The 16,411-nt window shown below is 37.9% G+C and overlaps 1 protein-coding gene across 2 annotated transcripts in view; it reads right to left on the bottom strand.

Moving 5' to 3' along the window:
- Positions 1 to 801: 801 nt before the first annotated feature.
- Positions 802 to 16,411, bottom strand: part of LOC134484003 (cytochrome P450 2C7-like) — a 56,071-nt gene continuing 40,461 nt past the window's right edge. For both annotated transcript variants that reach the window (XR_015653289.1, XM_087609356.1), the window contains exons 7-9: positions 5,418 to 5,605; positions 2,242 to 2,383; positions 802 to 1,224 (exon numbers count right to left, since the gene is read on the bottom strand). Coding sequence is in view for 1 of the 2 variants with exons in the window: in XM_087609356.1 (XP_087465482.1) it covers positions 1,043 to 1,224; positions 2,242 to 2,383; positions 5,418 to 5,605 (512 nt within the window). In the remaining variant the exon portion in view is untranslated. The remainder of the gene's footprint in view (positions 1,225 to 2,241; positions 2,384 to 5,417; positions 5,606 to 16,411) is intronic.

Raw genomic sequence — 16,411 nt, 5'->3', positions numbered from 1 at the left:
TCAAATAACCTTTTGGAATTCTTTGGATATTTTGGATTTTAGCCCTATATCAAATGCAGTATTGGTAAAGGTATTTTCCAATCTGTTGGTTGCTGTTTTGTCTTAATGACAGTGCCCTTAGACATACAGAAGCTTTGCAGTTTTATGAGGTCCCATTTGTCAATTCTGGATCTTTGAATCTTAAGCCATTTGTGTTTTGTTGAGGAAATGTTCCACAGTACCCACATGATTGAGACTCCTCCCCACTTTTTCTTCTATTAGTTTGAGAGTATCTGGTTTGATGTGGAGGTCCTTGATCTACTTTGACTTAAGATTTGTACAGGGTGTTAAGAATAGATCTATTTGCATGCTTCTACATGCTGATCTCCAGTTGAAACAGCACCATTTGTTGAAAAAGCTATCTTTTTTCCATTGGATGGTTTTAGCTCCTTTGTCAAAGATCATGTGACCATAGGTATGTGGGTTCATTTCTGGGTCTTCAATTCTAGTCCGCTGATCTATCTGACTGTCCCTGTGTCAATATATACACACGTGTGTGTGTGTGTGTGTGTGTGTGTGTGTGTGTGTGTGTGTGTGTGTGTGCTAGAGATTGTATACAGGTGAAAGCAGTTTAGAAAACAATATATATTCCCTAACAGTTTCTCTTGCATTCTCTATGCTTCTTTTGATGTAGACCTGAAGGATGTGTTAAGTTGCCAATTTATTACATAAATTTTAAGCAAGTCTTAGAGCAGGTACACAAATCAAGTATAAATATTATTGAAAATATGCAAAATAAAAAATAACTAGGAATTATGATAATTATTATTTTATAGTGAAGCTTTATTTTAACTCAGGAATGGATACACAATGACACAAGGGATCATAAATTGTTATATGAAAGAGATAATACAAGTGGATTTGTGCTATAACTCCAGAAACTGCATGTGCTTTCTGGATCTTAAGACAAGAGTCAGGATGGATGATAGAGGGAAGGGACTGGATAAAAACCTGAAGGGGATTGCAGAAGGCAACACAGTAGAAGCCAAAATGCCTGATCTATTCAGGAAGGAATGAAGCAGAGCTGGTAAGTGGGTGGCAGAGAGGCAAAACCATTCAGAACTGGCCTCGTATCAATGTCCTTTGGTTGAACCAGAGATTTCAGGTTAAAGTTCTGTAAAATGGTTGTCAAGAATAGAAACAACTGCATGCGGGCCAGGCCCTCTCCAACACAAGCTCGTTTTCCTAGAAAAAAGTCGAAGTAGAATACTAAATATCCCTAAATGTGCAATACACGATTCTTGTATCTGACCCATAAGATTATGAATGAATGGTGAGTCATTGTATTGGTAGTTAGCTGGGTGGCTAGGGGAAAGGACTAGATAAACAGTCAAAGATAGAACAAATTTGTTTTTCAACTAACATAATCTAGAGAATTGCAAATACTTTTTAGCAAAGTGTAACAGTTCACATTTATAATCAAACTGTCTGGGATATTTAAGAAGTATTCTATGTTTACTATCAAAAATCAAACCCAAGGAAAGAAACTGCATATCAGAAGTCAGACCCTACAAAATAAGTTTAGACTCAAAATCCATAACTCTCAGCTTGAATGGAGGAAAACAAGGTTCCCAGTGATTTCCCAAGGTTTCACTGTGGAAAATCATGGCATAAATACAAAGTCTCCATCATCTCATAATAATCTTGAAGTTTCTGTTATTCGACTCACATAGAAAGTTTCTGATCTAATGCTTCCTCATTGATATGCAGTTTCTTCTTATAATTCTCCATTACCCATATTCTGAAACAACTAAGAAGTCAATTATTAAGATGGTGATATGTTTTGCAGTTGTAAAATTTAAGGTTTGAGCAAGAAATTTGCTATTTTCTCAAAAACCCAGAGATCTTGGAGACTTTTTCATTATCCTCTCCAGCAGACGTTTAAAAAGTAGTAGTCATTCATGCGAATACTGAGTGTACTTGAGGATCCCTTGTGGTTTTCTATATTTTTGATACTTGATACTAGCTAACTGAGCATGGAGGTGAGTGACACAAGAAATATGAATTTAAATTATGATTCCCTCAATTCTGTAGTGAGATAGTAAATTGTAAATGAAGTTTGCCTTCTAGGATGACACTGAGACATGGATAAGTATGCTTTCAATTGTGCATAAATTGCAAGTCTCTCAGGAATTGGGAGCCACTGTGTAAGTCTCCACAGATCTTCATGTCACTGAAACCATAAAAATGAGTTTCTATTACCTGCTGAGAAAGGCAAAAAGTAGTCACTTTTCTTAAAGTTTCCATTCTCATCTAGAAAGTGGCCAGGGTCAAACATCTCTGGGTTGGGGAACTCCTTGCTGTCATGCAGCACTGATGTCAATGATGTTAACACCTTTGTTCCCTAGAACAATACATAGAAGCATCAAGTTACAAAGAAATCATAGGGCTAAAGTTACCAGGAAAATAACATAATTCACATCTTTTGCTATATAGAAGGAGTTGAATACAAAGAATGGCAGTGACATTTTAATGCACAAAGTATTGGAGGAGGGGGTGGAAATTTATCTGAGGCCAGTCATACTGATGTGGCCAAAGTGCCTTCCAGTAACATTTCACATGAGTTCTTGAATGAAAATTTCTGAGTTTCTTCTCCCTTTCCTGTAGATTGGACTCTTGCTTCTCGTAGCACTCACTGTTCTAGCTCATCACATCTGACTCCATACACATCACATGAATCAGAGTCCAAAAGGAATAATATGTTGAGAGTTCCAAATTCATTAAGCACATTAGGAAGTGTATAGAAAGACAAATACTACATTTCCCCTTCATGTACTCTATTTATTCATCCATCTGTCTATATATTTATATCATATAAATGTAAATGCGGGGATATGTGCCAGAGTAGAGGTGTGCTATCATATATATATATATATATATATATATATATATATATATATAATTTATATATCTTTATTAATGTGCAGATGCAAATTCTCAGATATACATATATATGTGTGTGTTTGTGTGTGTGTGTGTGTGTGTCTGTGTGTGTGTGTGTGTATGATTGTAAAGCAGGATGAGGGTTATGTGGGAAAAGTAAGGGAAGAAATAGAAGGAGTTGGAGAAGAAGAAAATAAAATAAAACAAAATAAGACACAGTGTAAGTCTTAATAGCCATAACCTGATGGAAGCTAAATCATAAAACTTCTGAAGATTCACAGAAATTTTGGGAACTTGTACTGAAAAATTCTCTTTAACTAAAGCACAAAGTAACCTCATATCATTGCAAATGTTCTAAGAATGTTCTGTTCACAGGTCTCACAAGCCTGTCACATGTGTTTGAATTCAGCTTAAATAAATATATTTAATATTTAAAATCCCGAAAGAATACATTGTTAAGTTGTGTGAAAATTAAGTCCAAGTCTCAGTAAGCATGGAACATATTATATTCATAGTCATTTGTTTACACACTGCCTGTGATTGCTTCTCTGCTACTCATGACAGAGCTTCTGAAGAAGAAGCATAATCCTAATGGTCAAGAAAGCCTGAAATCTACTATGCTTATTATGGCAAAGATGAATGGTTCTTCTTTATTCTATTAGTTCTACTAAGAGCAGTGGCTTGAGTTTTATCAAACAAATCAATTACCTCATTTTTCAGCTGTGAAGCGATGCTTATTTCTAAACCAGGTAAATTTGAAAAAGAAAATAATGGAATATTCTACTCCACTGGAGTACAGAGACCAATCATGTCATGAGCCAACAGCAGTAGAAAGGGTGGGAAATTTAACTGATGCAGCACTAGCCTCAAGCTAGGCATTAAATTCAAGAAATCTATCATGACACAAGTCATTCCTATCTTGTTTTTCATTCTATTTACCATTTAGATGGGTCTAAGGTCATACAACATAAACAAGTTTTGAAAATTAGCAATAGATCTCAACTATAATAAGTGAAAACAATATCTCAAAAATATCATTTGGCTAAAGAGAGCAAACTGGTATCCTAACACTTATACCAAGCCTGGCATTACACAGCAAGGCCCATTACCACCTGCAAAGTTAGTTCCATCAGCACCACATGATGTGAGTAGTGGGAACTCTACCTGTATCATTTTGGCTCAACTCACTAAAAATATGAAATTGCCCAAGAGATAGCATTGAACTCTTTCTGAATGGAGTTATCATTATAAAACTTTGGCATTTTTCATCTGTAATACCATATCCTCAATCAGAATTTTTTCAGTGTCTTGAAAGTAACATTAAGTAACTACAAAAAATTAAATATATAAAAACAGAACCACATCAGGGAACATTTTTCAACTTAGTTTTAAGCAGCCATCTCAGTTTTAGTATCAAAATTCTAACAAGTTTGAGGAAGCAAAAATAAGAACAGAGATTTCTTATGATAGAAGCCATAGGCAACGTAAAGCAGAAAATATCCAATGTACATCCATGTTTCTACAATATACAGTCAATAGTTTAAAAGAAAAGTAAACAAGGCATAGAATCATTAAAATGTTGCTGCGAAATATTTTGGAAATAATGTAGAGACTTTGGATAGAAATATCATTCCAAAGTATAGATAAGTATTCTTGGTCATACTCATACATAATTTGTTCCAAAATAAAGTGTCCTTTATATCTTTAAACAGAACAGACTTAAAAAATGTTCATCTGATCAACATGACTGTGTATTTCTAAAACATCAAATTTGATATGGAGATGTTAAAATTATGATTTTTCAGCCTAATGAGAAATGATACAAGTCATGCCTAAGGGAACCAGGTCTGCACATCAATTTGTCACAACGAAGAGAAACTAATAACACAGGATACAAAAAGTACATACAAAAGAATTAGCTCACATAACACTTTAAATTCCACATACATTTACATGCATATAAATATAAGTAAACATTTACATTGGGATAAATTTAAATTCAACAGAGTGAATAAATAATTAAGCAGATAGAAAGAATGTCAGAGGCACTTAGAGAAATGATAACAGAAGTATATTTACCATTCATGAAAACTCTAAGTAGATATGAATGGGCTGCTCTATGACAAAGAAACAAGGCATAGAGAAAATTAACATCCCCAATACATAAATGAATGGCATTGATAAATTAAAGTATTCAGCATTTCATTTTGTTTTCAAACTTGGAGATTTATTTCTCACAGTCATAAAAATTTCAGAAAAGACTTTTGGAAAATTGACAAAATAGTGAAACATTCACAGAGAAATACCTAACCTTTGCAAAACAGTATGTGGAAGGCTAAGCAAATGTGGCGGTGTCAATACAAAATATATCTGTGGCTGCAGTAGAGCTGCCCTTTGGATCATGAAGGCAGGCACAGATATATCAGAGGACTGGTACCACACTATGAAACTAGAAGCATCAAGAACTTGGAGGCTCAACAAAGAAAGGAGCTTACCTTCGGGATGAGGTAGTTCCTGAATTTAATGTCACAGGTCACTGCATGGGGCAGGTTGGTCGGGACAAAGTCAATGAATCTCTGTACCTCATGAATCATGGCATCTGTGTAGGGCATGTGTTTTCTATCCTGCATGCAGGGGCTGCGATGTCTGCCAATCACACGGTCAATCTCTTCCTGGACTTTAGCTGGTTGGTCATAGTAAAAAGCAGGAAAATGTGGGGAAAGTGACAGGTTTGTCATAATTTCAGGACATACAGAGTTCAATATAAGTATGCCAAAAGAAATATTTAGACAAAACAGCATATACTCATTATTTTGGAGTCATGAGAACAAAGAAAGTATAAGTAATTAAAATATCAAATAAAGCAGTATAATTAGTCAACATATTTTAGTCCTTGGTTAAAGTTATTAGTGTTAGGTTTTAAACCCAAAATTCATTCCAGACCTGTGCTATTTCCCTTTTGCCCCTGTGCTAGTATCAGAGGCTCTGCTCTGGATCCAAACAAACTCAACCCACACACAACCTGCAACTTCAATCACCAGGTATTCTGACACATCCACAATCACAGATGAGACTCCCAAACCCCAGCCCAATACCTGGTGGAACCAGATCCATGGACCCTGCATTGCAGATACCCTGCCCAGTGAGAGACCTGCATTCCTTGAGGTTTACACCTGTACCTGGAGTATAGCCTCTGCTCTGGATCCCAATCCACGTGGACCACACCCCAGTAAGCTCAAACCCCCAGGGATTCTGACTCATTCAGTCTCACAGAATCACAAGCTCAGAGGCTCACTGGAAGAACAGGCCAGGGACAGATAGGCCAGTTAACACCAGAGATAAGTAGATGGCAAGAGGCAAGCTTAAGAACATAAGCAACAGAAACCAATATTGCTCACAGCATGAAAACCCATTTCTCCCATTACAGAAAGCCCTGGATACCACAATACATCTATTAAGCAAGATTCAGATCTAAATTCTCATCGCATAGAGATGATAGAGGCCTTGAAGGACATAAATAACTCCATTAAAAGAAATACAGATAAACAAGTAGAAACCCATGAAGAGAGAGCACAAAAAAACCCTTAAAGAAATAGAGGAAAAGCCAATCAAACAAGTGACAGAATTGAACACAACCATCCAGGATCTAAAAATGTAAATAGAAACATTAAAGACAACACAAAGGGAGACAGCCCTGGAGATGGAAAACATAGGAAAGGGTGGGAGTTACAGATGCAAGCATCACCAGCAGGATACAAGAGATAGAGGAGATAATTTCAGGTATAGAAGATACCATAGAAGATATCAACACACAGTCAAGGAAAATACAAAGGGTAAAAAGCTCCTAACCTTAAACATTCAAAAAATGCAGATGCTTCAGTCATTCCTAAAATGGGGAAAAAAATATTCACAGGAGTAAATATGGAGACAAAGTTTGGAGCAAAGACTGAAGGAAAGACCATTTAGAAAGTGCCCAACAGGAATCCAGCCCATATACATACAGCTACAAAACCCAGACAATATTGCTGATTTCAAGAAGTGCATGCTGGTGGTAGCCTGATATAGCTGTCTTCTGAGAGGCTCTGCCATAACTTAACAAATGCAGAGGAGGATGCTTACAGACAACTATTGAACTGAGAAAGGGGTCCCAGTTGGAGGAGTTGGAGAAAGGATTGAAGGAGCTGAAGAGGTTTGCAGCCCCATAAGAACAACAATGCCAACCAACCAGAGTTCCCAGGGATTAAACAACCATCCAAAGAGTACACATGGACAGATGCATGATTCCAGCTGCATAATTAGCAGAGGATGGCCTTGTTGGGCACCACTGGGAGGAAAAGCCCTTGGTCCTGCCAAGGCTCGACCCTCCAGTGTAGGGGAATATCAGAATGGGGAGATGGGAAGGGGTTGGTTGATGGGTGGGAGAACATCTTCATAGAAGAAGGGAGAAAAGGATGGAATAGGGGGTTTCTGGCCAGGAAACTGGGGAAGGGGATAACATTTGAAATGCAAATAAAAATTATCCATTAAAAAAAACTCAGGGCGGATGCTGGTAGAGAAATAGGAACATTCCTCCATTCATACCAATACTATCCAAACTACTCCCTAAAATAGAAAAACAGAGCACTACAAAATTCCTTCTATGAAGCCACAATTATGTTTATACCTAAACCACAAAATCACCCAACAAAGAAAAAGAACTACAGACCAATTTCTGTTATGAATGTTGAGACAAGAATACTCAAGAAAATTCTTCAAACCGAATCCAAGAACACATCAAAATGATCATCCATCAGGATCAAGTAGGCTTCATCCTAGGGATGCAGGGATGATATGATGTACAGAAATGCACCAACTTAATCCACTCTATAAGGAAACTCAAAGATAAAAACCACATGATCTTTTCATTAGATGCTATGAAACATTTGACAAAATTCAACACCCCTTCATGATGCAAGTCCTGTAAAGACCAGATTTTCAAGGCCCATACCTAAATATAGTAAAACCAGTATAAAGCAAACCAGTACATAACATCAGACAAAATGGAGAGAAACATGAAACAATCCCATTAAAACCAGGAACGAGACATGACTGCACACTCTCTCCCTACTTATTCAATATTCGAAGTCCTAGCCAGAGCAATCAGACAATGAAAGGAGGTCAAAGGGATACATATTGGAAAGGAAGAAGTAAAAATATAACTATTTGCAGATGATATGATAGTAAACTTAAGAGAACTCAAAAGTTCCAACAGAGAACTACTAAGCCTGAAAAACAACTTCAGCCAAGTGGTTGGGTATAAATTTAACTCAAAAAAATCAGTAGCCTTCTTCTACTCAAAGGATAAACAGGCTGAGAAAGAAATTAAGGAAATGACAAAGTTCACAAGAGTTACAAATAATATAAAATACCTCGGTGTGGCTTTAAGCAAGTAAGGGAAAGATTTGTATGACAAGAACTTCAAGTCTGTGAAGAAAGAAATTGAATATCTCAGAAGATGGAAAGATCTCCCATGCTCATGGATTTGCAGAATTAATAGAGTAAAAATAGCCATTTTACCAAAAAAGTCAATGCAATCCACATCAAAATTCAAACCCAATTCTTCACAGAGATAGAAATAGCAATTTGCAAATTCATTTGGAATAACAAAAACCCAGGATAGTGAAAACTATGCTCAACAATAAAAGAACTTCTGGGGGAATCACCACCTCTGACTGCAAGCAGTATTACAGAGCAATAGTGATAAAACCTGTATGGTATTAGTATAGAAACAGGCAGGTAGATCTGCGGAATAGAATTGAAGAAAAGATTTTTTTCAGCAAATGGTGCTGGCTGAACTGGAGGTCAGCATGTAGAAGAATGCAAATCAATCCATTCTTATGGCCCTTACAAAACTTAAGTTCAAGTGGATCAAGGACCTCCATGTCAAACAAGATACACTGAAATTTATAGAAGAAAAAGTGAGGAAGAGTTTTGAATACATGGGCACTGGGGAAAATTTCCTGGAAAAAAAACCACCATGCTCTACGGTGAAGAACTGACAATGCGACCTCATAATACTGCAAAGCTTCTGTAAGGAAAAACACACTGTCATAAGGACAAAACAGCAAACAACAAATTGGGAAATTACCTTTACCAATCCTATATTCAGTAGAGGGCTAATATCTAAAATATACAAAGAATTCAAGAAGATAGAATCCTGACAGCCAAATAACCCCAGGAAAAATGGGGCACAGAGCTAAACAAAACATTTTCTCCTGAGGAATAGCAAGTGCCTGAGAAGTACCTAAAGAAATGCAAAACATCCTTAATCATCAGGGAAATGCAAATCAAAACAACCTAAGATTCCACCTCATACCAGTCAGAATGGCTATGATAAAAACTCAGGTGACAGCAGATTCTGGCGAGGATGTGGAGAAAGAGGAACACTAATTCCATTGTTGGTGGGATTACAAAACTTAAGTTCGAGTGGATCAAGGACCTCCATGTCAAACAAGATACACTGAAATTTATAGAAGAAAAAGTGAGGAAGAACACTTTGGATATCAGACTGGAAGGCCCTCAGAAAATTAGACATTGCATTACCTGAGGACCCACCTATACTTCTCTTGGGCATATACCCAAATGATGATCCAGCATACAACAAAGATGTATGCTCCACTATGTTCATGGCAGCCTTATTTATAATAGCCAGAAGCTGGAAAGAACCCAGATGCCTTTCACTGGAGGACTGGTTTCAAAAAATATGGTACATCTACACAATGGCCTACTACTCAGCTGTAAAAAAAAATGACTTCATGAAATTCATTGGAAAATAGAACGAACTAGAAAATATCATCATGAATGAAGTTACTCAATCACAGAAAAAACAAATGGTATGCAGTTATTGGTAAGTGGATATTCGCCAAGAAGCTCGAATTACTAAAGATGCAGTCCAGGGACCACATGAAGCTCAAGAAGAGGGATGACCAAAATGAAGATAGTTCGTTCACTCCTTCTTAAAAAGGGGAACAAAAATATTCATAGTAGGGGGTACAGAATCAAAGTTTAGACCAGAGACTGAAGGAATGGACATTCAGAGCCTGCCCCACATGTGGCCCATATATATACAGCCACCAAAACTAGATGAGATTGATGAAGCTAAGAAGTGCATGTTGACGGGAACCAGATATAGATTTCTCCTGAGAGACACATCAAGGGCATGTTAAATGCTAGCAGCAAACTACTGAACTGAAAACAGAACCCCCGTTGGAGAAATTAGAGAAAGGATTGAAAAAACTGAAGTGGCTTGCAGCCCCATAAGAATTTAATGAAGATGAAGGTACAACATACCCAAACTTATGGGACACAATGAAAGCTGTGCTAAGAGGAAAACTCATAGGTCTGAGTGCCTGCAGAAAGAAACAGGAAAGAACATATGTCATCAGCTTGACAGCACACCTAAAGCTCTAGAACAAAAAGAAACAAATACACCCAGGAGGAATAGAAGGCAGGAAATAATCAAACACAGAGCCAAAATCAACCAAGTAGAAACAAAAAGGACCATAGAAAGAATCAACAGAAACAAAAGTTGGTTCTTTGAGAAAATCAACGAGATAGATAAACCCTTAGCCAGACTAACGAGAGGACACAGAGAGTGTGTCCAAATTAACAAAATCAGAAAAGAAAAGGGATACATAACTACAGATTCAGAGGAAATTCAAAAAATCATCAGATCTTACTATAAAAGCCTATATTCAACAAATCTTGAAAATCTGGGGGAAATGGACAATTTCCTAGACAGATTCCAGGTACTGAAGTTAAATCAGGAACAGATAAACCAGTTAAACAACTCCATAACTCCTAAGGAAATAGAAGAAGTCATTAAAGGTCTCCCAATCAAAAAGAGTCCAGGTCCAGATGGGTTTCATGCAGAATTCTATCAGACCTTCATAGAAGACCTCATACCAATATTATCCAAACTATTCCACAAAATTGAAACACATGGAGCACTACCGAATTCCTTCTATGAAGCCACAATTACTCTTATACCTAAACCACAGAAAGACTCAACAAAGAAAGAGAACTTCAGACAAATTTCCCTTATGAATATCGACATAAAAATACTCAATAAAATTCTGGAAACTGAATCCAAGAGAACATCAAACAATCATCCACCATGATCAAGTAGGCTTCATCCCAGGCATGCAGGGATGGTTTAATATACGGAAAACCATCAACGTGATCCATTATATAAACAAACTGAAAGAACAGAACCACATGATCATTTCATTAGATGCTGAGAAAGCATTTGACAAAATTCAACACCCCTTCATGATAAAAGTCCTGGAAAGAATAGGAATTCAAGGCCCATACCTAAACATAGTAAAAGCCATATACAGCAAACCAGTTGCTAACATTAAACTAAATGGAGAGAAACTTGAAGCAATCCCACTAAAATCAGGGACTAGACAAGGCTGCCCACTCTCTCCCTACTTATTCAATATAGTTCTTGAAGTTCTAGCCAGAGCAATCAGACAACAAAAGGAGATCAAAGGGATACAGATCGGAAAAGAAGAGGTCAAAATATCACTATTTGCAGATGACATGATAGTATATTTAAGTGATCCCAAAAGTTCCACCAGAGAACTACTAAAGCTGATAAACAACTTCAGCAAAGTGGCTGGGTATAAAATTAACTCAAATAAATCAGTTGCCTTCCTCTATACAAAAGAGAAACAAGCCGAGAAAGAAATTAGGGAAACGACACCCTTCATAATAGAGCCAAATAATATAAAGTACCTCGGTGTGACTTTAACCAAGCAAGTAAAAGATCTGTACAATAAGAACTTCAAGACACTGAGGAAAGAAATTGAAGAAGACCTCAGAAGATGAAAAGATCTCCCATGCTCATGGATTGGCAGGATTAATATAGTAAAAATGGCCATTTTACCAAAAGCAATCTACAGATTCAATGCAATCCCCATCAAAATACCAATCCAATTCTTCAAAGAGTTAGACAGAACAATTTGCAAATTCATCTGGAATAACAAAAAACCCAGGATAGCTAAAGCTATCCTCAACAATAAAAGGACTTCAGGGGGAATCACTATCCCTGAACTCAAGCAGTATTACAGAGCAATAGTGATAAAAACTGCATGGTATTGGTACAGAGACAGACAGATAGACCAGTGGAAGAGAATTGAAGACCCAGAAATGAACCCACACACCTATGGTCACTTGAGTTTTGACAAAGGAGCCAAAACCATCCAATGGAAAAAAGATAGCATTTTCAGCAAATGGTGCTGGTTCAACTGGAGGGCAACATGTAGAAGAATGCAGATCGATCCATGCTTATCACCCTGTACAAAGCTTAAGTCCAAGTGGATCAAGGACCTCCACATCAAACCAGACACACTCAAACTAATAGAAGAAAAACGAGGGAAGCATCTGGAACACATGGGCACTGGAAAAAATTTCCTGAACAAAACACCAATGGCTTATGCTCTAAGATCAAGAATCGACAAATGGGATCTCATAAAACTGCAAAGCTTCTGTAAGGCAAAGGACACTGTGGTTAGGACAAAACGGCAACCAACAGATTGGGAAAAGATCGTTACCAATCCTACAACAGATAGAGGCCTTATATCCAAAATATACAAAGAACTCAAGAAGTTAGACCGCAGGGAATCAAATAACCCTATTAAAAATGGGGTTCAGAGCTAAACAAAGAATTCACAGCTGAGGAATGCCGAATGGCTGAGAAACACCTAAAGAAATGTTCAACATCTTTAGTCATAAGGGAAATGCAAATCAAAACAACCCTGAGATTTCACCTCACACCAGTGCGATTGGCTAAGATCAAAAACTCAGGTGACAGCAGATGCTGGCGAGGATGTGGAGAAAGAGGAACACTCCTCCATTGTTGGTGGGATTGTAGACTGGTAAAACCATTCTGGAAATCAGTCTGGAGGTTCCTCAGAAAATTGGACATTGAACTGCCTGAGGATCCAGCTATACCTCTCTTGGGCATATACCCAAAAGATGCCTCAACATATAAAAGAGACACGTGCTCCACTATGTTCATCGCAGCCTTATTTATAATAGCCAGAAAATGGAAAGAACCCATATGCCCTTCAACAGAGGAATGGATACAGAAAATGTGGTACATCTACACAATGGAATATTACTCAGCTATCAAAAACAACGAGTTTATGAAATTCGTATGCAAATGGTTGGAACTGGAAAATATCATCCTGAGTGAGCTAACCCAATCACAGAAAGACATACATGGTATGCACTCATTGATAAATGACTATTAGCCCAAATGCTTGAATTACCCTAGATCCCTAGAACAAACGAAACTCAAGACGGATGATCAAAATGTGAATGCTTCACTCCTTCTTTAAATGAGGAAAAAGAATACCCTTGGCAGGGAAGGGAGAGGCAAAGATTAAAACAGAGACTGAAGGAACACCCATTCAGAGCCTGCCCCACATGTGGCCCATACATATACAGCCACCCAATTAGACAAGATGGATGAAGCAAAGAAGTGCAGACCGACAGGAGCCGGATGTAGATCGCTCCTGAGAGACACAGCCAGAATACAGCAAATATAGAGGCGAATGCCAGCAGCAAACCACTGAACTGAGAATAGGTCCCCTATTGAAGGAATCAGAGAAAGAACTAGAAGAGCTTGAAGGGGCTCGAGACCCCAAAAGTACAACAATGCCAAGCAACCAGAGCTTCCAGGGACTAAGCCACTACCTAAAGACTATACATGGACTGACCCTGGACTCTGACCCCATAGGTAGCAATGAATATCCTAGTAAGAGCACCAGTGGAAGGGGAAACCCTGGGTCCTGCTAAGACTGAACCCCCAGTGAACTAGTCTATGGGGGGAGGGCAGCAATGGGGGGAGGGTTGGGAGGGGAACACCCATAAGGAAGGGGAAGGGGGAGGGGGATGTTTGCCCGGAAACCGGGAAAGGGAATAACACTCGAAATGTATATAAGAAATACTCAAGTTAATAAAAATAAATAAATAAATAAAATGTATTATAAATAAAAAAAATTCTGGAAACTGAATCCAAGAGAACATTAAAACAATCATCCACCATGATCAAGTAGGCTTCATCCTAGGCATGCAGGGATGGTTTAATATAGGGAAAACCATCAACATGATCCATTATATAAACAAACTGAAAGAACAGAACCACATGATCATTTCATTAGATGCTGAGAAAGCATTTGACAAAATTCAACACCCCTTCATGATAAAAGTCCTGGAAAGAATAGGAATTAAAGGCCCATACCTAAACAGTAAAAGCCATATTCAGCAAACCAGTTGCTAACGTTAAACTAAATGGAGAGAAACTTGAAGCAATCCCACTAAAATCAGGGACTAGACAAGGCTGCCCATTCTCTCCCTACTTAATCAATATAGTTCTTGAAGTTCTAGCCAGAGCAATCAGACAACAAAAGTAGATCAAGGGGATACAGATCGGAAAAGAAGAAGTCAAAATATCACTATTTGCAGATGACATGATAGTATATTTAAGTGATCCCAAAAGTTCCACCAGAGAACTACTAAAGCTGATAAACAACTTCAGCAATGTGGCTGGGTATAAAATTAACCCAAATAAATCAGTAGCCTTCTTCTACACAAAAGAGAAACAAGCCGAGAAAGAAATTAGGGAAATGACACCCTTCATAATATACCCAAATAATATAAAGTACCTTGGTGTGACATTAACCAAGCAAGTAAAAGATCTGTACAATAAGAACTTCAAGACTCTGAAGAAAGAAATTGAGGAAGACTCAGAAGATGGAAAGATCTCCCATGCTCATGGATTGGCAGGATTAATTTAGTAAAAATGGCCATTTTACCAAAAGCGATCTACAGATTCAATGCAATCCCCATCAAAATACCAATCCATTTCTTCCAAGAGTTAGACAGAAAAATTTGCAAATTCATCTGGAATAACAAAAAAATCCAGGATAGCTAAAACTATCCTCAACAATAAAAGACTTCAGGGGGAATCACTATCGCTGAACTCAAGCAGTATTACAGAGAAATAGTGATAAAAAACTGCATGGTATTGGTACGGAGACAGACAGATAGACCAATGGAACAGAATTGAAGACCCAGAAATGAACCCACACACCTATGGGCACTTGATTTTTGACAAAGGAGCCAAAACCATCAAATGGAAAAACGATAGCATTTTCAGCAAATGGTGCTGGTTCACCTGGAGGTCAACATGTAGAAGAATGCAGATCGATCCATGCTTTTCACCCTGTACAAAGCCTAAGTCCAAGTGGATGAAGGACATCCACATCAAACCAGATACACTCAAACTAATAGAAGAAAAACTAGGGCAGCATCTCAAACACATGGGCACTGGAAAAAAAATTCCTGAACAAAACACCAATGGCTTATGCTCTAAGATAAAGAATCGACAAATGGGATCTCATGAAACTGTAAAGCTTCTGTAAGGCAAAGGACACTGTGGTTAGAACAAAACAGCAACCAACAGATTGCGAAAAAATCTTTAGCAATCCTACAAGAGATAGAGGTCTTATATCCAAAATATACAAAGAACTCAAGAAGTTAGAACGCAGGGAGAAAAATACCCTTATTAAAAAATGGGGTTCAGAGCTAAACAAGAATTCACAGCTGAGGAATGCTGAATGGCTGAGAAAAACGTAAAGAAATGTTCAACATCTTTAGTCATAAGGAAAATGCAAATCAAAACAACACTGAGATTTCCCCTCACACCAGTGAGAATGGCTAAGCACAAAAACTCAGGTGACAGCAAATCCTGGCGAGGATGTGCAGAAAGAGGAACACTCCCCCATTGTTGGTAGGATTGCAGACCGGTACAACCATTCTGGAAACCAGTCTGGAGGTTCCTCAGAAAATTGGACATTGAACTACCTGAGGACCCAGCTATGCCTCTCCTGGGCATATACCCAAAAGATGCCCCAACATATAACAAAGAAACATGCTCCACTATGTTCATAGCAGCCTTATTTATAATAGTCAGAAGCTGGAAAGAACCCAGATGCCCTTCAGCAGAGGAATGGATACAGAAAATGTGGTACATCTACACAATGGAATATTACTCAGCTATCAAAAACAACGAGTTTATGAAATTCGTAGGCAAATGGTTGGAACTGGAAAATATCATCCTGAGTGAGCTAACCCAATCACAGAAAAACACACATGGTATGTATTCATTGATAAGTGGCTATTAGCCCAAATGCTTGAATTACCCTAGATGCCTAGAACACATAAAACTCAAGACGGATGATCAAAATGTGAATGCTTCACTCCTTCTTTAAAAGAGGAACAAGAATACCCTTGGCAGGGAATAGAGAGGCAAAGATTAAAACAGACACAGAAGGAACACCCATTCAGAGCCTGCCCCAAATGTGGCCCATACATATACAGCCACCCAATTAGACAAAATGGATGAAGCAAAGAAGTGCAGGCAGACAGGAGCTGGATG

The sequence above is a fragment of the Rattus norvegicus genome, chromosome 1, assembly GCF_021556685.1.
Source record: "Rattus norvegicus strain SHRSP/BbbUtx chromosome 1, alternate assembly SHRSP_T2T, whole genome shotgun sequence".
NCBI classification, from domain to species: domain Eukaryota; kingdom Metazoa; phylum Chordata; class Mammalia; order Rodentia; family Muridae; genus Rattus; species Rattus norvegicus.
This window is presented reverse-complemented; position numbering and strand designations above follow the sequence as displayed.